The 24,223-nt window shown below is 53.9% G+C and overlaps 3 protein-coding genes across 3 annotated transcripts; 2 read left to right on the top strand and 1 right to left on the bottom strand.

Annotated features, from left to right (window-relative positions):
• On the top strand, positions 1 to 4,319 carry BLOC1S1 (biogenesis of lysosomal organelles complex 1 subunit 1). The gene is made up of 4 exons (XM_045553789.1): positions 1 to 167; positions 1,518 to 1,590; positions 3,712 to 3,844; positions 4,116 to 4,319. The coding sequence occupies exons 1-4, from the start codon at positions 107 to 109 to the stop codon at positions 4,224 to 4,226; spliced, it is 378 nt and encodes a 125-aa protein (XP_045409745.1). The 5' UTR covers positions 1 to 106; the 3' UTR covers positions 4,227 to 4,319.
• Positions 4,320 to 4,418: 99 nt separating this feature from the next.
• RDH5 (retinol dehydrogenase 5) lies at positions 4,419 to 9,279 on the top strand. Its single transcript, XM_045553747.1, has 5 exons — positions 4,419 to 5,105; positions 5,664 to 5,991; positions 6,180 to 6,438; positions 8,452 to 8,615; positions 8,892 to 9,279. The coding sequence occupies exons 2-5, from the start codon at positions 5,682 to 5,684 to the stop codon at positions 9,113 to 9,115; spliced, it is 957 nt and encodes a 318-aa protein (XP_045409703.1). The 5' UTR covers positions 4,419 to 5,105; positions 5,664 to 5,681; the 3' UTR covers positions 9,116 to 9,279.
• A 760-nt stretch (positions 9,280 to 10,039) lies between these two features.
• Positions 10,040 to 13,462, bottom strand: CD63 (CD63 molecule). Its single transcript, XM_045553730.1, has 8 exons — positions 13,218 to 13,462; positions 12,566 to 12,642; positions 11,394 to 11,582; positions 11,143 to 11,217; positions 10,954 to 11,049; positions 10,707 to 10,841; positions 10,393 to 10,476; positions 10,040 to 10,195 (listed from the first exon to the last, which is right to left on the bottom strand). The coding sequence occupies exons 2-8, from the start codon at positions 12,629 to 12,631 to the stop codon at positions 10,130 to 10,132; spliced, it is 711 nt and encodes a 236-aa protein (XP_045409686.1). The 5' UTR covers positions 12,632 to 12,642; positions 13,218 to 13,462; the 3' UTR covers positions 10,040 to 10,129.
• Positions 13,463 to 24,223: the final 10,761 nt, after the last annotated feature.

The following is a 24,223-nucleotide window of genomic DNA, read 5'->3' as shown; positions in this document are numbered from 1 at the left end:
GTGGTCACGTGACCTAGGCCCCGCGGGAGCCAAGGTGCGCGTTCCAGCTTCCGGAGCCGGAGGGGGGCCGGCGTGCCCAGCCCCAAACCCACGACCCGTCGCGACCATGCTGTCCCGCCTGCTGAAAGAACACCAGGCCAAGCAGAATGAACGCAAAGAGCTGCAGGGTGAGCCGAATATCCCATCTGCTGTTTTCTCTCCTGCTGCGGCCTAGCTTCAGCCCGGAGCCAGGACCTCGAGTAACTGCCCAGATCCAGGGAAGGGCGTCGGCTAGCGGGCAACGGGAATGGGGGAGAGGGAATTAGGGAGCAGCTTTTTTGTAAATTCCGTTCCGTTGTCGACGGGCGCTGGTCCCTTTGGCAACGCCCCCAATCCCCAACTCGGCGGCTTCCCAGCCCCGCCTCCCGCTCACGGAGCGCTGTGCCTATTGGCCCAGGGAGCCTCGCAGCCTGGAGTAGGAAGGGCCGCCCCTGAGGAAGGAGGGTGCCGGGGACCGCCCAGAGAGGGGATTCTTGGAGGCCTGAAAACACCGGAACTCAGGTGGGCCTCTTACTCCTGAGTCCGGGCTGAGAATCCCGCAGTTTCAAATTCTTCGGCTAAGGTAGTGGACGAAGAGTGCCAGGGAGTCAGTAGTCGTGGGCGCTGCCACTGACTCCTGGGCGTCCCTGAGCGAGTCGCTTCCCCTTTCAGGGTACCAGTTTCCTCATTTCTAAAATGAAAGGGGTTGCTTTATGTTTTTCAAGGTCCTTTTCAGCTCTGCCATTCTGAGGTTAGTTGAGATGATTCTGGCAGAATAGTAGAAATGGGTGGGTAACTTTTAGCACCACCCCTCAAAAAAACAAATCTCACCCGGGTGCAGTGGCTCATGCCTGTAATTCTAGCATTTTGGGAGGGCAAGGCGGGAGGATCGCTTGAAGCCACGAGTTCCAGACCAGCCTGAGCAACATAGCGAGACCCTGTCTCTACAAAAAAATACAGAAACTTAGCCAGGGGTGGTGGCATGTGCCTGTAGTCCCAGCTGCTCAGGAGGCTGAGGCAGGAGAATGGCTTGAGCCCAGTAGTTTGAGATTCCAGTCAACTATGATGACACCACTGCATTCTAGCTGGAGCAACAGAACAAAACTCTGTCTTAAAAAAATACAAATGGCCGGGCGCGGTGGCTCACGCCTGTAATCCTAGCACTCTGGGAGGCCAAGGCGGGTGGATCGCTCGAGGTCAGCAGTTCGAGACCAGCCTGAGCGAGACCCCGTCTCTACTAAAAATAGGAATAAATTATCTGGACAACTAAAAATATATATATATAGAAAAAATTAGCCGGGCATGGTGGCGCATGCCTGTAGTCCCAGCTACTCGGGAGGCTGAGGCAGTAGGATCGCTTAAGCCCAGGAGTTTGAGGTTGCTGTGAGCTAGGCTGACGCCACGGCACTCACTCTAGCCCGGGCAACAAAGTGAGACTCTGTCTCAAAAAAAAAAAAAATACAAATCTCCACTCCAATCCCTTTTCCTCCTCCCCCCAGAGAAGAGGAGGCGAGAGGCTATTGCTGCAGCGACCTGCCTGACAGAAGCTTTGGTGGATCACCTCAATGTGGGGTATGAACCTCTTCCCTTAACCCATCCAAGTTTAGGCACTGTTAAGGTCTGGCCCTCAGACTGCTCTTGAAGGGGTGGGATATTCCACTCCTTCCCCTATTCTATCCCTGCCTCTCCCAGCTTTATGGAGAGAGGCTTGAGTCAGCTCTGACCCCTAGCATTGGGCAAGGGAGAAGCAGCTGCAGTGGTTGAATAAACAGCCAGATTTCCCTCTCCCCACATTAACTTCCCTGGTGCTTACAACTTGATGCTATCTGCCCAGCTCCCTTTGCCCTTCCAAGTCCAGCTGTCACCTCAGTGGGAGAGAGAGCACCCTCCTTCACCACAGCTTAACCACCCTTTTCTCCACTTCCCATCCTCTGGCAAGTCTGGGAAGCAGCTGGCAGGAAAGAGATGGCACAGCTGGTGGGGGTGAGGGTAGAACCTATGCCAGGAACTGTGGCAGAGCCAGGATGTCTCTTCACATCCTTTTGGGTCTCCAGGGACCACTCCCTACCCCATCCGTAAATGAGAATGCCAGTAACAGCCAAAGACTTGGGAAGGAGCAAAGAACATTGTCTCTTGACCCTGAGTGACCCAGAAGAGCACAGAGATGATGATTCAATAGTCCATCCAGTCAGCTGGAAGAAAGGAGGCAATATAATACCTTCCACCCCAGGGCAAGTAGAACAGCTTGGCTGTGAACCCACAGACTGAGTCATCCAAGTGAGCCACATAGGGGCTGGGGTCATCTTTATTACTCATCTGGGGTGAGAGTGGGCAAGATTAGGGGAAAAGAAAGCTGTGGTTGGAGCCTTCCCTCCAGGTGGCTCTCTTCACTCAGTGTAAAGACAGAATCAGGAGGTCAATAGGGAAAACAGATTTCAGGAACTCCCAGGGGAATCTGTTTCAGCTCCTACCCCACCCTCTACAGTGTCCCCGCTATCTCCTGAAGAGAAGGGACAGGGTCTGTCCCCTTTCATCTCTCCCACATGGGTGCCTCCTGGGCTCTGCTGTGCCTGTCATTTGTGAGGTTAGCCCAGGCTTCTCCCTCTTCTCTTCCTTTCCTAGAGGCCACCCCCTTTCAGCTTAGAGGGCAGCTAAACCAAAGCCAGATTAGAAAGGGTTTTGTGTTGCTGCCCACGGCCCCTCTCATTCCCCGGAAAGGAAAACAAAGGCTCAGTCTGTCTTAGCCCCTGTCAGGTGTCCTGCCCACTCTCTCAACCCCCCAACCCCTTTCCCCCTCCAGCCCCCACACATTCCAGTGGATGGGGGGCACCGGATATGGGATCTCCTGGCTGACTAGAGCTTTGGGGTGGGAAGTGAAATATTCATCAGGAGCCAATAAGGAAGAACAATTATTGCAGGGGGCAGGGGGTGGAGAGGCAAGAAACTTTAGCAGAGGGTTGGGGACACCAGCCCCAATGTAGCAGTGGTAACTACAGCCTCCAGCACCTTGATTGCAGAGAGAGAAAAACTATTCTTAGGGCAGAAGGGAGACTGTGTGTGTGTGTGTGTGTGTGTGTGTGTGTGTGTGCATGTGCATGCATGCATGTGTTCATTCATCTGTGTGGGCGAAGTTAGGGTTGGGAGAGAGACTGAGAGCCAAGCAGAAACCCCTGGGATATCCTCTCTTGACCCACGGTTTCTGGGGAGGGGGTTTGCCCTCCCATCCCACCCCAGATTCAGGGAAGGGCCCAATTTCCCTTCCCAACTGCTTGGACAGATCCCTGGGCTTCCAGTCACTGGCAAATGTTTCCCTGCTGCTGGATTTTCCCAGTTTTGCCATGCCCTCCTTTCCCACCCATCTTCTTCCTCAGGGCTATCCTCCCAGGTTAACCTCTCCCTTCCCCGACCCAGCTGCAAGAACTCCTTTTGGGGTTGGAGATGGTATGTTTCTGGTCAGCTCCCAGCATGGCTCTCCTGGGAATTCCACCCCACCCCCACCCCTCGTGAGAGGAAGAAACTGGGTTCACTTGCATGTGCTGGTAGTCATTTGCTTCACATCCAAAAATGGCCAAAATCATGAGGTTCTCCCCAGCCCTGGCTCCTGGCTGACCTCCCACTACTGCAATGGAATGTTAGTCCTGGAGACCACCCCCCACTAGCTGGGTGAGCTGATCTTCCTCCTCCAACCTCCAGTGTGGCCCAGGCCTACATGAACCAGAGAAAGCTGGACCATGAGGTGAAGACCCTACAAGTCCAGGCTGCCCAATTTGCCAAGCAGACAGGCCAGTGGATCGGGATGGTGGAGAACTTCAACCAGGCACTCAAGGTGGGCCACACTCCCTACATCACTACCCGCTTCCTGGTCCCCCAGTGGCTGCCTCAAGTTGGGTCACTTCTGGGATAAGGAGGAACTGGGGATGGTCCCAGAAACCCCATGTATGGCCCCAGTGTCAGGGAAGCTAGAGAAAGAAATAAAAGCAGTTGGTGGGTCCACGTAAAGCCCTTTCCAGGAGATAGATGAAAAGTACCCACCAGCCTAGAAGCCACACTCCACCCACCCTGATTCCTGGGCTCCTACCTCCTCTCCCCCTTCCCAGGAGATCGGGGATGTGGAGAACTGGGCTCGGAGCATCGAGCTGGACATGCGCACCATTGCCACGGCACTGGAATATGTCTACAAAGGGCAGCTGCAGTCTGCCCCCTCCTAGTCCCTGTCCCTCCCACCCCATCCCTCCTACCTCATCCGCAGGGGCAGGAGGGAGACTGACAGGCCATGAATAAAACAGGAGCCTCTGTTTCTATGTGGTGTGTTTCAAGGAGCTACTAGCTCCAGTGTGGGGAGTGGGAGTAGAAGGTTCAAAGGTGGTTTCCTTGAAGGACAGGTACCTTTTGGGTAGAGGGTGGAACTTGCTTCCTCTTCCTATCCCAACTCTCTTCTCCTTGGCCTAGTGTAGGTGCCTGTTGGGTAAGCAGAGAGTGGGAGTTTCTCGTACCTTCCCAGAGAAGGTCCCTGTAGTCCCTGCCCCAAGCTTCCTAATTCAGGACTTCAGTTTCCTGCAGAGGAGAAATAAGACAGGGAACAGGCCTGGCTCTCTGCCTCTCCACGTGCTCATGGCCTCTCCCAGGCTAACACTAAGCAGTGTCATGAGTCTGAGCCAGGTGGGAGAGTAATTCTCAGGGGCACTTCAGGGCTGAGAAGGGGGAGGAATAACAGGTGAAAGGCTACCAACAAAGAGGGGCAGCTGCAATCCTTGACAGCACCGTCCTCCTGGGAGAACATGACATAGGTGGTCAGGAACCCAGGCTGAAAAAGACAGCCAAGGAGGGGGCTGGGCAGGCCTGGCCTCTGCCAACCCTGGGCTTCACCCAGGCAGGCGCCAGCCTCCCTGGCTCCTCCTCCTCTGCCCTCTGCCCACCCCATCACACATGTACTTAGTATTCCTGACACCCACGTCTACCCACTCTGGACTTTGGCCTTTCCAGTAGCTAGTGTGGCAGCCGGGGAAGACTGGGAGCACAGTCTCTCAGACAAAAGCAAAAGAAGAAGCTGCAGGCATTGTAGTACCTGCCAACTCTCCCCAAAGGAGGTAAGTGGGATACTGGGAGCTGGGGGTGCTGTGGGAAGACTAGCCAGACATTACACGCATTGACAGACAAAGCTTTAAGCTTTTAACTTCCTCCCTCACACACTATCCCCTTTGATCCTCCGCAACTCTGAGGTGGGCCTGGTGGGTGTTAGCCCCACATAGTAGATGAGGAAACATGTTCAGAGACGCAGTGAGACGCTCAGCATCACACAGCAAGTTTGGGAGGCACCAGGACTAAATAAAGGCTCTTGGCCCTGTACGTGGTTCTAAAAACCAGGCCCAGTTTACATTTAGAGGGTTCAGGTGTCCCTGGTTTTAGTAGGAGAGGTGTGACGGCAAGCAAGAAGATTCCTCTGCTCCCACACGGGACCTGGCTTTTAGTTGTTAGCCTCAAATATAGTTTTGCTTGCATGGATGAGCCACTTATCTACCAAGCAGATAATTTCTCAATCGGCTCAGACCAGACACTTCCAGCTAGGTAGGTGATTAGGGGCAAGGGCTTGAGGGCAAAAGTAAATGGGACAAGTATTCCTGCACAACCTAGGCTGCCACCTGCAGGTCACGTGGGTTCCGGCCATGTGGCTGCCTCTGCTGCTGGGTGCCTTGCTCTGGGCAGTGCTGTGGTTACTCAGGGACCGGCAGAGCCTGCCCGCCAGCGATGCCTTTGTCTTCATCACTGGCTGTGACTCGGGCTTCGGGCGCCTTCTGGCGTTGCAGCTGGACCAGAGGGGCTTCCGAGTCCTGGCCAGCTGCCTGACCCCCTCAGGGGCAGAGGACCTACAGCGGGTGGCCTCCTCCCGCCTCCACACCACCCTGCTGGATGTCACTGATGCCCAGAGTGTCCAACGGGCAGCCAAGTGGGTGGAGACGCACGTCAGGGAAGCAGGTAAGTATGGCCGAGCCACAGGAACATGGTGTGGGGACATCCTGATCTCTATAGTGCCCCCTTCTTGCAGGGACTGCAGGAAGGTAGAGGGACTAGTTGGGGAGGAGCAGTGAGTGTTCAGAAGCTCCCGGGAAGGACAATGGGTGAGTCCCTCACCCACCCCTGCTGTCTTTCTCATCTCCCCACAGGGCTTTTTGGTCTGGTGAATAATGCTGGTGTGGCTGGTATCATCGGGCCCACACCATGGCTGACACAGGACGATTTCCATCGGGTGCTGAGTGTGAACACGTTGGGTCCCATCGGGGTCACCCTTGCCCTGCTGCCTCTGCTGCATCAGGCACGGGGACGGGTGATCAACATCACCAGTGTCTTGGGTCGTCTGGCACCCAATGGTGGGGGCTACTGTGTCTCCAAGTTTGGCCTGGAGGCCTTCTCTGACAGCCTGAGGTGAGGGGTGCAGGGCCCTGGGCTCCAAGGCCAAGAGCAGCCCACTCAACAAACAAATTATTGCCGGGCATGGGCTGGCACAGATGATTAAGACACAGCATAGTGAAATATTTAAGAAGAGACAGTTTAGGGCTAGACCATGGGTTCAAATCCCAGCCTTCTTTCATGTGAGCTTTGTGACCTTAAGTAGATTACTACTCTTTACCAGTTTTTGGTTTTTTGTTTGTTTTGTTTTGGTTTTTTGAGACAGAATCTGACTCTGTTGCCCCAGGTAGAGGCAGTGGCGTCATCATAGCTCACTGCAATCTCAAACTCCTGGGTTCAAGTGATCGTCCTTCCTCAGCCTCCTGAGTAGCTGGGACTATGGGTGTGTGCTGCCACACACAGCTAATTTTGTCCATTTTTGGTAGAGATGGAGTCTCGCTGTTGCTCAGGCTGGTCTTGAACTCCTGATGTAAAGCAATCCTCCTGCCTCAGCCTCCCAGAGTGGTAGGATTATAGGCATGGCCACCGCACCACTCCTTTACCTGTTCTTAACTCACCTGTTAAATCAGGATGAGAAAACCTGCCTCATGGGTGTTGTGTTGTGAGTGAAATGAGGTACAGGTAAGGACCCAACCATGCCTGGCACGTAGTAAATGCTCAAAAAAAGTCTGCTATCATGATTATCAGTAGGGAAACAAACTACTATTAATAACTATTACAGTGAGCTAGTAGCTTTATATAACATTTTGTCATTTAATTCTCCCAACAACCTTATAAAGGTAGGTATTAATGCACAACTATTTAATAGTTAGGGGAAGCAACAGGTCTCACCCCTACATCTGACTGCCTGGAGAGCCTGGTCATTATGTTCTCCTGCCGCTCTTTTTTTTTTTTTTTTTGAAACAGAGTCTCACTCTTGCCTGGGCTAGAGTGCCGTGGCGTCAGCTTAGCTCACAGCAACCTCAAACTCCCGGGCTTAAGCAATCCTTCTGCCTCAGCCTCCCAAGTAGCTGGGACTAAAGGCATGCGCCACCATGCCCGGTTAATTTTTTCTATATATTTTTAGTTGTCCAGCTAATTTATTTCTATTTTTAGTAGAGATGGGGTCTCGCTCTTGCTCAGGCTGGTCTCAAACTGCTGACCTCGAGCGATCCTCCCACCTCGGCCTCCCAGTGTGCTAGGATTACAAGTGTGAGCCACCGCACCCAGCCCTGCCCCTCTTCTTTATACAAGAATGTTCCAAGTTCCATGGGAGCACAAAGGAGACTTGATGAGGATGACAGGGGAGCAGGGCCTGAATTTTGAGCAGAAGTTCAAGTTGCCCAAGTTGAGCCCACCTTCCAAGGAAGCCTGCCCTCCTCACCATCACTCAGCAAATAATGTAAATGTCTGCCTTTGTCCCTATCCCTCAGTCTTTAGTTTTCCTGTTGGCATCATAGAACACATGCTTTATACTTGGATTTCTACATCTGTGCCAGGGCTATGGGATGTATCTCCACTTTCCCCATTAGATTACCCTCCAGCAAATACCAGTCTATACCCTTCATATCTAGCACTCAGGGCTCAACCCTGTGTTTTGGGAGCCAGGGAATAGGGTTCCTCTAGATCAGGAATTGGCAAACTGCAGTTCTCAGGCCAGGTCCAGGCAGCCACCTACAAGCTAATAATGGTTTTTACATTTTTAACTGGTTAGGTTACATTGTAAATGGTTATGTAAGTACCTAGTATCATCAATTTTGTTTCTTGGCCGGCAGTGCCTAAAACATTTACTCTCTGGCCCTTTAAATTTTGCTGACCCCTGCTCTAGATAATAGAAAATATAAAGGAAAACAAACCCCAGAAATACCTCCCTCCCTCTGCCCCACTTGCCCCTTGTCCCAGAGCAGCAGGAATCTCCTTTACCATCAGGACTTTTGTCCCTGATCTGTGGTAAGTTTCTCATCTTAGCTGCTCCACCCATGTCCCTGAAAGTCCCCTCCCTATAGAGCAAGGACCAAGTAACTTCCCTCTCCTCTGCCCCCACTCCAGGCGAGACATGGCTCCTTTTGGGGTACGAGTCTGCATCGTGGAGCCTGGCTTCTTCCGAACCTCTCTGACCAACCTGGAGAGTTTGGAGAACACCTTGCAGGCCTGCTGGGCACGGCTACCTCCAGCCACACGGGCCCTCTATGGGGAGGCCTTCCTCACCAAGTGTGAGTAGCTGGGCCCATATACAGGGGTACCTGAAGGGAAATCAGAGCACCAGAAAGGCCAATCCCACATCAGCCTGCTGGGAGAAGGTGGGTATGAATAGGATGCCACAGGAGTGCGCCCTGGCCATGTGGAACCCACCCACACCCTATGTTGGGGAGGGGACTGAGGATACCTCTCACCTCTGCTGGGCAACAAGCTCTAGGACCCAGAAGATAGGGCCTCGGGTGGGCTGGAGGGGGAAGGCAAACTGATTGCAACCACCCTCCGGACTGCAGACCTGAAAGTGCAGCGGCGCATCATGAACCTGATCTGTAATCCAGAGCTCACCAAGGTCAGCAAGTGTGTGGAGCATGCCCTGACTGCTTGTCACCCCCGAACCCGCTACAGCCCAGGCTGGGATGCCAAGCTGCTCTGGTTGCCCGCCTCCTACCTGCCAGCCTGCCTGGTGGATGCTGTGCTCACCTGGGTCCTTCCCAAGCCTGCTCAGGCAGTCTACTGAATCTAGCCTTCCACCAAGAGATTGTTTTTCAAGGGCAGGGACTTTGATTTATTTATGTCCCTGCCCTGGTATTGCCTGATGTCTGGCACAAAATAGGCACTCAATAAAAGTGTATTGTTAAAAAAAAAAGTGCACCGAAATGAAGGTGCCCAGGGGCAGACTGAGCGCATTTAAGTACTAACTGCCTTAAGCTGACTTAGAGCCCAAGGTCTCTGGCCTGTTTAGTGCCTGCAAAACAGCTAGCCCCCACTGGGGGGCGCAAGGGAGCTGTCTTGCATCTATGGCAGATCTTGGAAGCTGCACCTCCAGGAGTGGCCACCAGAGGACACTTGCGAGCGTTTCGCTTATTTTCTACACAGAGTAAGGTCGCAATTCAGTGTCTGTGCTGGGAATGGCCTTTATTTTTCTTGGGAGAGGAAGGAAAATTAAGAGAGGTCAGGGCCAGGATGGGTGGTTTCCATGGAAGAAAAGGCGATACTTATCTAAATTACTACTATCTAATAAGTCGAGGAGGAGGAACACTGGCCACTCAGATGTCAAGGCAACTTAGCACCACTCTGAAAGTAGCTGGATCCCCTTAAGGATGGGCCAGGGGGTTAGTTGTTGGGCCCTTAGAGGTGAGAAGATGTCCAAGGTAGGGCTGGGCTCTCCCAGTAGGAACTTTGTGGGAAATTCATGAATGTTCCAGTGCTGAGCCTGGTTACACAAGACTAGAGGACAGGAAGGGCCACAGCCTCCTCTGGATCCCCACTTCTGCTGCCAGCCCAACCAGCACCTTCAGCAAAATCCTTTTCCCAAACACCCCCCCAAAATAGGCCTGCCTTTCCCAGAGGTGCACAGAGCAAGGTCCCAGAGGACCAGAAACATGGATAAGGAGAGGGAAGGGAACACATATCACTGTAAGACACAGTGAGACCATCTCTCTTTTCGGTCTGAAAAAATCCATTTAATTGAAAAACCTGGAGGATACTACTATACTCCCCCAGATGAAGAGGGCTGAAGAGACCAGACCCCCTACATCACCTCATAGCCACTTCGGATACTCTTCATGAGGCAGCAGGCAAAGACAATCCCCAAGACCTGGAAGGAGAGACGGAGATGGGGGTGGAGAGGAGTTGAAGGGCAAGCTACCCCAGATTCATGCAGGAGACCCTCAACACACCATCTCCAGTCCAGTACCTCCTGCTCAGCACCCTCCTCCCCACTCCCCCACTTCCACTCCCCACTCCCCAGATGCCCTGGACGGACTCCCAGCCCCTGCCCAGGCTATTTCTCACCTCTACAAAAGCAATGCCCAGGGCTGCTGCAGCTACCACCAGCACGTTTTTCCTCAGCCAGCCCCCGATCTTCTCCACACAGCCCTAAAGGGTGGCAGGCACACAAAGCAAGAACACCATCAGAGACTTCCCACCCACCTCCACTGGTCCATCTGTCTCTTCCCTGCCCTATGTACCTTTCACCCCACCCCTCTCCCAACATTTCCAGATCCCCTCCCCACCCCTGACCCTGTCCACCTCCATCCCAGGTCTCTTGCCTCCTGAATCATTTCCCAGATTTCCCAAGTCCCGTACTACCTCAGTCTCCTCCCTACCTCCATATGGATCTCCTTGAAATTAATCCCACAGCCCACAGTGACATTGACGCAGCAGGAATCAGGGACTCGGCCCTTGCCCATGGAAGGGATGTTCTCCCAGTCTGTGTAATTGGCAGCCCCACAGCACTTAAACTAGGGAAGGGAAGAGATATGGGGGAGAAGGTTGTTGAGCGAATCTCCACTTTCAATGTGGAGATGAGAATTCTCTCCCCCCACTACCCCTGCTCCCAGCAACCCCACTCACATCTTCCTGCATCCTGTCCAGGATTGAAGCCGTATTGTTGTTTTTTGAGTAATTCTCCATCTGCTGCCGGAAGTCCTTATTAAACTCTGACATCACCTGACGGTAGGGAGATGCACTGTTGAGGTCAGAATTCAGGCACCTGGGTCCCACACCAGGCTGAGGAAGGCTCTCCCCTTATTCCCTTCTTACCTTATTTCTAAACACATAGCCAGCAATGGCTGCGGCCACCTCCACCAGCACGATAAGAGACAGGAAGATGGCAAACTGCAGGAGCAAAGGACAGGGGTCAGGTTTGGAGTCTATGGATGAAAAGGGCTTGCTCTAGCACAGCCAGTCCCTGGACCACTCACAAAGGTCTTTCTCGCCCACCCTCGTGAACCCCAACCACAGAAATGGCCTCCAGCAGTCCCACACCCATCCTGGTCCCACACCCCACTCACCGTGACCATAAGACAGTAGTTCTCCTTGCAGGTCCCACAGCAGCCCACAAATGCCACCAGGAAGAGGAAGGCACCCACTGCAATGATGACCACAGGCAACAGGGAGCCAGGGGTAGTCCCCTGGGTGATGGTCTGACTCAGGACAAGCTGGGTCCCTACACCCACAGCAATCAGTCCCAGTGCACAGGCCTGAGAGGAGGGCAGGTGAGGGTTAGGCCATACCCAGAACCCAGCAGTCCTTCACAGGGGAGGGGAGAGGGCAGGGAGTGCACCCAGGACACAGACTTGACCCCAACCGGGAGACAGATTCTCACACCTCCAGGAAACTTGACTGTGGGGTAGGGGTATGACCCATCCTTGCCCCCCACCCACTCCGGTGAAGGCTGGTGAGGTGTTCAACACACTCAGGGAGAAGGGAAAAGGGAGTCCAGAGTCAGCAGCCTCGCCTTCCTCCAAGCAGCTCTTCCACCAGGGGGATAACCAAATGTAAAAAGAGTTCCTGGAAAGCCCTGACCCCAGGGCACAAATTCCTGACCTAGAATAGTGCTTTCCATGGGCTCCCAGCTCAAATCTCTTCCAGAACCGCCCCCTTACTATCTTCTAGTGCCCACCTCACATGCATCAGCTGTGCCTAAGGTTCCTCCCAGCTAGGCCAAGGAGGAGGAAAAGCGGGCAAGACTGGTGTCCCCCTCCCTGGACAAACAATAGCCTCCCAAGCCAGGAGCCCAGGGCAAGAGCAAACTGAGGTGGGCAGAGGCCTTCCTCGCCCCCAAGCAGCTGGGTGGAGCGGGAATGGAGGGATGAGGGGGCAGAGGAGGAAGCGAGGGGAGAGGGGAGCGCGGAGGAAAGCCCCGTGGCGATAGCATCAGGCGCCGTTGGCTGGTTGCCCCACTGCCCCTGCAGCACAAGTGGTTGGGTCACCAGACAGGAAGGGCCAGGAGGGGCGGGTATGGGAGGTGCTGCACACCCAGGATGGTCATTCTCGGTGGAAACAAGTCTCAGGGGTCCACGAAAGCGGGAGGAAGGGGTGGCTGTGCTGTCTCTCCTGGGGCTCTCCCTCCACATCTGGTCTCCAGCTGCCTTCATTCTCGGTCCCTCAGCCCTCAGCACTCCGGAGCCAGGTCTCCCCGCACCCTGCCAGCGAGCCCCCATCGCACCCCCTCCCCACTCACGCAAAAGGCCAGCAGCAGAACGTAGAGCAAGAACTTGACACATTTCATTCCTCCTTCCACCGCCATGGCTGCTGGGCCTGGGCCACAGGGGAGGGCGGGGGGTTAGAACGGGCCGAGGGGGACCTCGGTTTCCGACTCCCGGCCGGCCCTCGAGGCCTTCCCTGCCCGGCCCCGACTCCCGGCCCCTCCCACCCGGAAACCCGCGGTCGGATCCACGTCTCCCAGCCCCCTCTCCCCCCCGGCTGGAGAGGGGAGGGGGCGACGGCCCCGAGGCGCGGACCCCGCCCCGCCGCCTCCGGGGCCCGGGACAGAGCCGAGGGCTCCGGCAGGGGCTCGGGCCTGACACCGACCCTCGGCCCACCGGCCCCGGGCGTCAAACACCCCCTCCCCGCCCAGCCGGCCCTGAAAAACGGTCCTTAGCCCAACCCCGTCCCCCCAGCCACTTTCTCCTGGGCTCTGACCTCCCCCGCCCCCCCAGAAGTGCGGCCGGCACCCGCACGGTACCCTGCCCGGGCTTCTGGAACTTTAAAGCAAAGTTGCTCGAGGGCCTCGAGAGCGCGGGGCGGGTCTTCCGAGGCCCCGCGCGAGCCCCCGGAGAAGGGGACTGCCGCCGCTCTGCCCCCCGCGCCCAGGCCCCCGCGGGCCCCCTCACCTGCGCTCCCCGAGCAGTGCGCTGCTCTCCCGCCGCGGCTCGGGGCTCTCTCGCTGCGCCCCCCGGCTCCCGCCCCGCCTCCCGAGCGGCCCCGCCCCGGGCGCCGGCCACAGCCCCCTCCCCCGCCGCCTCCCTCATGTGACGCGGGAACAGCTGCGGCCTGAGTCACTGGGGCCCGCGACGGGAGGGCCGAGCCCCCCGCCCGGCCAGGGCCACGTGGCCCCTACCCGGAAGACAGCGCCCACCCCCGCAAAGGGAAGGTACCCAGGGCAAGACCTCAAGGCGCCTGGGGTCCTTCTGGCGCCCCCACCTCCGTGCCAACCCCGGGTAGGAGAGCGGGACCGAGCGCCGCCTGGTTCCCGCTGGTTCCGAGAAGCCAAAGGAGGGACGGGCGGCCCAGAGTCACCCTCTAAGCGGCGGGGCGGCGGGGCGGCAGAGCTGAAGCCAGGTGACAAGGTGGTCTGAGAGAGGCTTCCTCATCCTTCACCTGGAGCCCACCCCCCACCTCTGGCTCCAACTCTGTTCAAGCCCCCATCCCCGATGAGCTGCGGACTGCCTGGGATCGGGTGGGGCCAGAGTAAACACTTCGAGAAAGTCCCTGGCCTCGCATCCTGGGAGTCTCCCAACGTTCTAGAGTGGAGGTTCCTTCCTTGCCCGCTTCTGTTAGCACAACTTCTCCATTTTCCAGGGCGCCTGGTCTGAGAAAAGGGGAGGAAGTCCGTACTGGTACCCGGGGTCATACCGCCTAGCCAACCATGGCATGCCAGAGTGGGTCCCTCCCTTTGGAGGAGGATTCACAAGGTCTATGCTCCCATCGCTCCTGGATCAGCTCGTTATGGCAGAGACATGGGGGAAGACACTAAGGCAAGCTTATATCCCCTGGATTTCCCCAATTTATCCTAGCAGACAGCCAGCTCTTCTCATCCCAGAAGGAAAAGCCAGGTGAGGGCTGAAAGGGGGGCCTCTCCAGCTGCCTCCCTCCCTTGTGTGTCACTGGTGGTCCCGGCAGGAGCTGGTATGAACAGGACAAAGGTTAGGACCAGTCGACACACCCTCGTACCCCCAACCAGGGCCCCACTACTTATGTTCTCATGATCTTGCCTCAAGAACCACTTCCTGAGTCTTGGTGTCTGTGTGTACACAAAGAAGGAAAGAAATCATAAGAGCAAAAGGAAGTAGATATGGGCGGGGCTGAAAACCAGTTTCCAGTGGGACACACCAAGCCCATTCTGGACCTTGCTCCCCCTTTATTATGGCAGCGGGCTGTGGAGGAGGAGCAGATGCTGAAGAAAAGAGTATTCACTGCTGCCACTAGATGCCAGGCATGTGCCATGCACATGGGCAGCAAGGAGCGGAAGCCAGTGGCCTCTGCCAGCAGGCAGAAGGAAGTTCTGTCCACACTGAAGAAAGGCAGAGCCTCTGGTGGCAGCTGGAAAAGCTCAGAGGGAGGGACAGTGGGAGGAAAATGGGTTTCACAGAGGTGGGTGGTGTTCTCCAAGGTCACCTTGGAGAAAGAAGGAATAAAGGGGCAAGCTCTCAGTTTCAGCCACTGTAAAAAGGAGCTTTTTTTTTAGAGAGAGAGTCTCACTCTGTTGCCCAGACTGGAGTGCATTGCAGTGGCACGATGATAACTCACTGCAACCTTAAACTCCTGGGCTCAAGTAATCCTCCTGCCTCAGCCTCCCCAGTAACTGGGACTACAGGTGCATGCCACCACACTCAGCTAACTTGTTTTTTTTTAGAGATGGGGTTTGGCTTTGTTGCCCAGGCTGGTCTCGAACTCCTGGCCTCAAGTGATCCTCCCACCTGGGCCTCCCAAAGTGCTGGGATTACTGAAAGGAACATTTTTTAAAGTACATCGCAGATTGGGGTTGGCTGGCTCAAAAGGCTGGGGAGATGTAGTGAAGGTGGGTGGAAGTTGGTCTGAAGATCAAGATTGAGAGACACGGGCTCCCACCCCAGTGCTTTGGGAGGCTGAGGCAGGAGGATCACTTGAGCCCAGTGAGGTGTGATCAGGCCACTACACTCCAGCCTGGGCAAAAAAGTGAGACCCTGTTTCAAAAAAAAAAAAAAGAAAGAAAGAAAAACAAGATTGAGATACTTTAGGTACATAACAATCAAGTGCAATGCTTGGTGCTTGATTGAGTCTTTGTCTGAACAAACCAGACATTTTGGGAACAAAGGAAATGTGAATATGGACTGAGAATTAAACATGAGAAAATTATTTTGTTAGCTGTGATAGCGATGTGATTATGTAGGGAAATTTCTCTATTTTTTAAAGATGCGTACTAAAATATTGAACGGTGAAATGTAATGTCTGTAATTGCCTTTGGAAATACTTTGCAAAACAATCAATGAAGCAAAAAGAAGGTGGTCTAGGTAATAGGACCATCAAGGACCTAGAAGGCTATGTTGGGTATGTTCTAAAGGGAATGGGGAGGCCGGGCGCGGTGGCTCACGCCTGTAATCCTAGCTCTGGGAGGCCGAGGCGGGTGGATCGCTCGAGGTCAGGAGTTCGAGACCAGCCTGAGCAAGAGTGAGACCCCGTCTCTACTAAAAATAGAAAGAAATTATCTGGCCAACTAAAAATATATATACAAAAAAAACTAGCCGGGCATGGTGGCTCATGCCTGTAGTCCCAGCTACTCGGGAGCCTGAGGCAGTAGGATCGCTTAAGCCCAGGAGTCTGAGGTTGCTGTGAGCTAGGCTGACGCCACGGCACTCACTCTAGCCCGGGCAACAGAGTGAGACTCTGTCTCAAAAAAATAAATAAATAAAAATAAAGGGAATGGGGAGTGGTGGAAAGTTTTTGAGAAGGTGACACTATCTTGGGATTGGGCCTGCATTGAAATGAGAAGCAATGAATGCCAAGTGGCCTGGAAAGTGGCCGAGACATCACTGCCATGGTCCACGAGAAAGATGATGGGGGCCATCATCTGGGCATGCAGGGAAGGAGGAGGTGGCCACCCAGGGCATAAAGCATACAAGAGGCATCCAGGTAGAGATGTCCTACTGGGAACTGGGGATGTGAAACTCAGGAGAGAGGAATCAGACTAGAGATAAAAGTGATATCTAAATCCGTGGACGGGTGAGGGCCAGAGCAAGGGAAGGACACAGACAGAGCCTCAGGGAGCCCTTACGTTTAAGGAACATGGGGGTAGGGGTTAGTAGCCAGTAAAGGCACTGAAAGAGAAAGGTCCTTGCAGAGCTGGGCCTCTGCACCACACCAGGCACTGTGCTGGGCTCTTACAGCCACCAGCTCAGGGTTTAACCTAACAACAACCCTGTGAGGTTGGTATTATTTTTCCTGTTTTAAAGATAAGGAAACTGAGGCTTGGAGACACAGAATAACATGCCCAGAGTCAAACCCAGTGAAAGGCAGTCAGGATTTGAACCCAAATCTCTGGGGATTCCAAAACCTGTGCTTTTTTTCCCTTACTCTAGGAGGCCAAGACAAAAGGGAACCTCAAGAGAGGAGGAGGGAACAGTGGCCAGAAGTGTCAAATAGTGTAGAGAGGGCAACTTGAATGAGAAGAAGAGAAGGCCATCGATGGGGTAACCTCCAGAGCAGTGTCAGGAACACCTGCCAGGTGAGGATGAGGGGAGGAAGCAGAGACATCAGGTGGGCGGGGCAGGGCTGGAGAATGGGACCCTCCTAGAGGAACACCAGGGGAAGGGGCTGAAAGCAAGCTGTGGCAAATGCAGGGTGGTGATAGCAACTTGGTAAAGCAAGGGGGAGAGAAAGGATAGGGCCAGGGAGACCCAGAGAAGAAGCCTGTGCAGGGGTGGAAGGGAGAGATATGGGAGAGGGCAAGAATAGCCCCTTCCACCCCAAATTCATAGACAGTAAAATCGTGATTGCCAGGGTGGGGGGTGGGGGACATGGATGGTTGTTTAATGGGTACAGAGTTTCAGTTTCTGCACGTACTTAATGCCACTGAACTTAAAAATAGTTAAAATGGTAAATTTAATTTATATATATTTTACCACAGTAATAATAATAAAGAATAGCTCACTCCTGCAGCCTAGAGAGTCAGCACAGAGCCCTGCGTGTCTGCTGGGCTCCAGGACAGAAGGACCTCTGAGTGGCTGACCTCAGACCTGGCCCCTAACATCACATCCTTCAGAGCCTCCAGCACCTGCTCCAAGTGCCTGGCATCCAGATATGCCCCCAAGCCACCCCGGCTGGCTCAGGCTGCTGCCCCTTGGGTGCCTGGCATTAGCTGGTGGTGGGAGAACTGGGGTGGGGACCCTCGGCCGTCCCATGAAGCAAAGTCCGGCTGCCCTCCAGCTCTGCCACACCTCCACCCTGGACCAGCAGCAGAGCATGGGGGCCCCATGTGTCCCAAGGAAAGGTGCTGCCTTTTAAGAGCACGTGGGCATCAGCCAGTGCCAGTGCCACACATGGCAGCTTGCGGCCAGCACTCAAGGCCTCCTGAAGCCCAGGTCCACTCAGGGAGCCCAGCACCTGCTGCACAGAGGCCTCCCCTCCACTCAGCAGGGCCACTGCGGGCGGTGGGGGGGTGCTCCAAGATGAGACGCAGGTGCCATGATAGTAGAGGCCACAGTGAACTGCAGAGGCCAGCAGGGTGGAGGCACAGAGGAGGGGAGTGAGGAGGCACGAGGGAGGTGAGGAGGAGGAGAAGGGATGGGGAAAGGAGCTGGGAAGAGTTGAGAGAGGGGTGAGGACATCCAGGAGAAGCGGGAGACGCAGGGGAGGGTGGGAGGCAGGGGGAGGATGGGGGCTGGGGAGGAAGAAAGAGATGGGAGGGAGAGAGGTGGAGAGAAGGAAGAGGAGACAGGGATGGGAGAAGGGAAGGAAACAAGGGTGCATCATCAGGGCCATGTCCCCAATGGGGAGGGGAGGGAGAGTAGTGGATGGAATTTAAGGTCAAGAGGTTGGGTCTGAATTGGGGGCCTGAGACTTAAACCCAGAGGCCCAACTTTGGATAATGAGAGAGGCATGAGTGCTTGATGGCAGCTCACAGACTCCAGGGTGAAATCAAAACAAGGGTGAAGGGAGAGGCTGCACTTGCATGTCTGTGGGTCCTGCTGGTAGAAAAGCTCACGGGCCGCCCCCAGCGCAGCTCCCCAGCGAGTCCGTGAGAGGCCCAGCACCAGCGCTGAGTGCAGCTCCAAGGCAACGTCACCACTAATGTAGTCTGGGGACATGGCGGGGGTTGGGGGGTGTCTCCGGTCACTGTGGGTGGCAAGCTCTTCATAGTGGGCAAGACTAGGTCACCATGGTACCCAGGAGAACACATCACCAAAGTCCCCTGATATCCTCACTGCAAGGAAAGTGGGGCTCAGAGAGATGAAGACACTCAGGGTCAACCTGCAGGTAAGAATCAGGGTCTTGGCTTGAGGCTTACACACCTGTAATCCTAGCACTCTGGGAGGCTGAGGCGGGAGGATCACTTGAGCTCAGGAGTTCGAGACCAGCCTGAGCAAGAGTGAGACCCTGTCTCTACTAAAAATAGAGAAAATTAGCCAGGTGTGGTGGTGCATGCCTATAGTCCCAGCTACTCGGGAGGCTGAGGCAGGAGGATTGCTTGAGCACAGGAGTTTGAGGTTGCTGTGAGCTAGGCTGATGCCACGGCACTTGCCCGGGCAATAGAGTGAGACTGTGTCTCAACAACAAAAAAAAAACGAATCAGGGTCTTGATGTACCACCTCCAGCGCTCAGTCCATCACACCCACCACCAGCAAGAAGCTCCCTGAGGCCAGATGTGAGACCTGGTTCTGCCACTCATGAGTGGATGACCTTGGCTAAAGGCCACCCTTCCTGAGGCTCAGCTTTCTCCCAGCTGAATAGCAGGGAAACAGTTCCCTTGCCCACCTCCTAGGGCAATGGTGAGGAAGAAATGAAGACGATTGGTTTTGTCACCTTAAGAATGATAAGGCTTTATCATACCCTGTTTTTAGACTCATGGGAACTAAAATACTTTGCTTTGAGAAATATCTGAACACCCCACCACAATTGAGGAGCCAAGGCAGGGGTTAGGAGGGACAACCCAGCCTCCTTCCAGCCCTCTCACCCCCCTTGGCCTTGGGCCAGACCCGCAATTTAAGCCCCAAGGTCCAGCTCTTGTTCCAGCCCCATCCCGCTCACTCCCTCCAGGCTCTGTCCGAGGGGCCTGCCCATTCCTTTCCCTACTCCTTGGGGCCCAGCCCCTAACCTCAGGCTCCCCAGTCTTCCCTGGCTCCCATCCCAGCCTCATTCCCATTAACAATGGGGTCAAGCCAAATGCCCAGCTGGCAAGTGGGCAGGACGGGCAGCTCCAGCCCCTCCAGCTCGGGAGAATGCGTCCAGGCTCATGGCTTCCTCGTGCACTGCCTTGGCCAGGATCTTAGCTGCCGTGTGGTTCTGGTCCAGCACCCAGTTCAGGAGCACAGAAGTACCACCTGAGAGTCACAGAGCCTTACAACTAGGATGGGGCAGAAACGAACATGGGAAAAATGAGAAAGAAGTGGTGCTGGGGGTGGATGGTTATCTCAGGTTCCTGTTCCTTGAGGGTAAAAAAAGGCCAAGAGGCCCAGGCAGGGGCTAAGGAAGAATTCATTCATTTATTCATCCATGTGTCAGAAGCTTACACAGGCCAGGCACTGGGACTATATGGAGATGAGCAAGACATGCCCCTGTCTTCCAGTACAATCTTGTAGGCACAGACAAAAAACACAGTGTGGTGAGGGCTCTGACAAAATGAAGCCCAGGATGCTGGGGCTGCCTAGCATAGTCTGGGAGATAGACGGCGGGACCTGAGATGCCTGCCTTAGAGTGAGGGTCTTTGAGGGGACACTCACCAGGGCTGTTCTCAAAGTGGTTGGATTGCCCCCCAGGAGTGTGGTCTCGCAGCCCAGGGAACAGAGGTGAGAAGAGGCAGGGTTGGAATGGGTGGGGGGTGCCAGCATCTCTAAGCAGAGCCAAGACAGGTTTGTCCCATCCTCACATTTCCAATTTCAGGTTCCCATTCCCAGAGCCAGCCAGACCCTGTGGTCATGCTCCGCCCCTCACCACTGCTACACACACACACAGACACGGCGCGCACATAATCCACATCTGGCAACAACCTTTACTTTCACTGCCATGCTCGAGCGCGCTCTCCCTCTCTCTCTCTCTCTCTCTCTCTCTCTCTCTCTCTCTCTCTCTCTCTCTCTCTCTCTCTCTCCTTGCTTCTCCCTGGAGACTAGATTCCCTCCAAACCCTCCATCCTCCACTTCCCCTCGCTTACCACCAGCTCCTCTCACCTGGCAGCCCAGGTCAAGCTTTGTTACCTACTGGATCCACTGATCTTCGAGCCTTTGGATGTCCCTGGATAAGTGGATACTGCACTCAGACTCCTTTTCCTTGAGCGGCAGCTGGAACAGTGGCGCCTCCTGCTGGCATAGACGAGCAATACAGCCAGCCGTGGCCACTGTCCAGAGCAAGGCCTGAAGGAAGGACCCATCTGGGCCCGGAGTGGGAGCAATGGGCAGGGAAGAGGTGGGGAGGCCTGAGGAGGCCAAGAATGAAGATAGGAAAGGGCTTGCACCCAGTGGACCGGGAGGGATGGCCTGTCCTGAGAGAGTGGGGGGAGATTGATTGAGGGTAGGGGGAGGGTTCTTCTGGGAGGCCAGAGACAAAGGAAGACATGACCCCAGATGATTCTTAGAGTTCCCCAGTTGTATCCTGCCTCCACGAAACACTGCCCTTCCCAAGACACAAATTCTTCGTCTTCCTTCTCCCAACTCCCAACTTCTTTTAGAGGGCCTTGGGTCTAAAGAGGTTAACAGGGCTGCCAAGGGAGGTAGGCAAGATAATTATAGGGCTTAGTATGGTATGGGAGAGGACAGTAATTACATAGTGAGGTCCTCTCTGGGGGCTGCAGGGTTTGTGGGCAGAGGCTTGGGAGGGGTCAATTACCACCCCCAGCCCAGAATAGTCTCCTCACATCCCCAAAGGCACATGCTAGGAGGGCAGGAGAGGGGCAAGTAAGCCTCTCTCCCCTCTGCTACATCTCAACCACCAGGCCCTCCTCTCCTTAGAATGCCCTGCAGTGCCTTGCAAGGACTGAGTCCACTGCCTGACCTCCAAAATAGGAACTTTAGGAGAAAAAAGGAAAAGGAGATAGGATTTGGGATCCTCCCTGGAGAGAAAAGAAAGATATCTACTCCGCACTGAGCCCAACTCTGATGGACCAGGCAGTGTGGGTGTGGGGGTGCCTGCGTGCTGGAGGGGCAGGACAGCAGGAGTCCCTCCTCCTCTACAGCGAGTGGTGCCCTGTACTGGCAGCACCTCTCAGAGTGGCCCAAGCATCTCAGGCTCCAAGGACTGCAGCTCTTCCCGAGTATGTCACAGACCCTCTACCCAAGGCTGTGCAGACACCTCTGCCGGTCCAGCAGGTCCAGAAACTTCACACCCTCCCCCAGGACACTGCCTCCTTTCCCGACAGCTCACACCCCTCCAACCTAAATGCCTCCCGTAGGCCCTGACCCACATTTGCTATGAACCAGTCAGGACCTTGAAGGAGGCGGGCCTGAAGGTTGCCTAGGTAACTCCGGGAGAGGGGCACCCTTGGCAGAAAGACAGTTGCCAGGGAGACCAGGACAGTGGGCGGGGCCGCAAACCTTGGTTAGCATGTACTAGGATAAGGAAAGATGTAAATGTCCAGATCTCTTCCAACTCCTTCTCTGTAAAGCCACCAGGACCCCTTCCTCGGGACTGGGTCTGGGGCAGCTGAAATTCTAAAGCTCCTAAAAGAAACCTACGGGTTAGTTTCCGCAACTCAGGGGAACCCAACAGGGCCAAGCCTGAGGGAACTTCCTCAAGGAAAGAAAGAGGCAAGATCTATGAGGGGTTGGAGAAAGGACAAGGCTTAATGTATTATGATATAGAACTTCCTGGACTAGACGTCTAAAATGAAAATATGCAAAGTATGCCACCACCACCCCCAAAAAAAACACCGCCACCAAAACGTTGGTTTCAGTTCAACCTCCAAGGAGGTGACATTCCACGATTCACCACCAGATGGCAGTCTTGTCCACTTAAGTACCGTCCTGGAAGCTGGGGAGGAAACGAGGAGGTGAAAATCTTTTTCTGTCTCACAAATTGTTCCTGCCTGTAACTCTCTGGTATGCGGCAGACACCAGTAACCCCTCATGGACACAAATACACAATTTTCTCTACCCCCACTCCCTGCCAGCTCTGACCAGGTTCACTTGACAGGGCTCCTTCATTCTTTATTCAAAGCCACAGAAGAATACTTTGATGAAAAAGTTCTTGTTCTCTTGAGTCTCACCGGGTGAGAGTTATAATTTGGGATAATAGTAGTAACTAATGCATTTAGAACAGTATGTCAGGCATTTAATCCTCATAACCTTATAAATTAGGTGCAATATTGTTATCCCCATGTTACAGATGAAGAATCTGAGGTATAAAGAAGTATAATAGCTTATCCAAGTTCACATACCAGAAAAGAGAGAGCGGTGGAACTTGAACCCAGTCAGCCTAGTTCTAGTCTAGAAGCTTTGTGATTAACCCCCATATCTCACAGAATGGTGCAGATATATCCAGGAGGTGTATCTACTCTAGACTTCGGAGTCAGGAAAGAACTCCTGGACGCATGTCTACAATCTCATCTATACTGAGACCTGAGGAAAGAATAAATTTAGCCAAGAGATTGGGGGGCTAGGAGGGAATGGAGGTAGGAGGGGGAGTTGTTCTAGGAAGAAGAAACAACTTATGCAAAGATTCAGAAATGATCAAGAGAATGAGAGTGGAACACGACATCCAGGTTTCTAGCCTGGATGATTGAGTGTTATTCACCACAATGAAAAACTGTAGGATAGGGCATATTTTAGGGGAAGAGAAGGAGTTCTCTATTTAACCTATGATGTTTGAGGTACCTTGGAACATCCAGAGGAAAGATATCAGGAGGCATCTGGCCTAGAGTTTTGGCTGGTACTGTTCACCTAATGTGCGGTCTGTATGTTCCCTGAGGAAAGGAACTGAGCCTTATTTTTCTTTGCATCTCATTTATCTTTGCACCTGCCACTAGATACATGTTTGGTGGGGAAGTGAAAGCTAGCCTGCCTTCTCTAAGGGAGCAGAAGGAGGTGACACCAACTCTGCTCTCACAGTTTGCAATTTTGCTGAGGAAATGAACACCAGAGAAACATTTTGGAGAATAGAATATGTGATAAAGGCAATCACTGCACTGGAAGATCAGAAAGGAAAGGAAAGGAAAAGAATCATGAAGAAACAGAAGCCCACGAAGGCCACTGCTGATTGATTACTATGTAATCCTCACAAGTTGAGGGTAGGAATTGTGATCCCCATATTATAGATGAAGAAACTTGATGAAATGCTGAGATGCCCATGTCTTGGTGCAAAGCAAGGGAGGGAACCAGCTGGCTAAGTTTTTGTTCAGTCTCAGTTTCTGTTCCCCATGGAAATAGATCGTCTCTTCAAAGCTCCCGAGCTTGGTCCTCCTAACCCCCACCTTCTCCCTTCAGAGCTGCACCCCCAGTTTCTTCCCTCATTCTACTCCAGCTCCCCAACCTCGCTCTGTCCTCATGCCTGGTACTCTTTATGCCTATACCAAGCCAAATTTAGGATATTTTATTGGACTCTAATTCCAGAGAGGAAACCAATGCATTTCTTCTGTTCTGTATGAGAAGCTCAATAATGAAGTTCATCCATTTATTCAACAAACATTGTATATACCAGAAAATAAACAAGACCTGATCCCTTCAAACATTTTCAGTTTGTCTATTGATCCAGAGCTTTGGGGATCAAGAAATAAGCCTGGAGAAACTGAGGTCTAGGAAGAAGTAGCCAGAATCAGAAGTTAAGCACATTCAAAGCATTTTATCATCTTGGTCTTGGCACTCTTTCACTCTGCCCTGTGACTGTGCCCAGAGTCACACCCGAAGACTAGGGCTGGTCCCATATCTGAGTTTCTCCCCTTGCAACTTGCTGTGTCCCGCTCAACTTGCAACTTGCTCTCCCAGGGGTCCAGATTCCT

The sequence above is a fragment of the Lemur catta genome, chromosome 6 (genome assembly GCF_020740605.2).
Source record: "Lemur catta isolate mLemCat1 chromosome 6, mLemCat1.pri, whole genome shotgun sequence".
Taxonomy (NCBI): Eukaryota; Metazoa; Chordata; class Mammalia; order Primates; family Lemuridae; genus Lemur; species Lemur catta.
The sequence above is the reverse complement of the archived record's forward strand: the minus strand, read 5'-3'. Positions and strand labels throughout refer to the sequence as shown.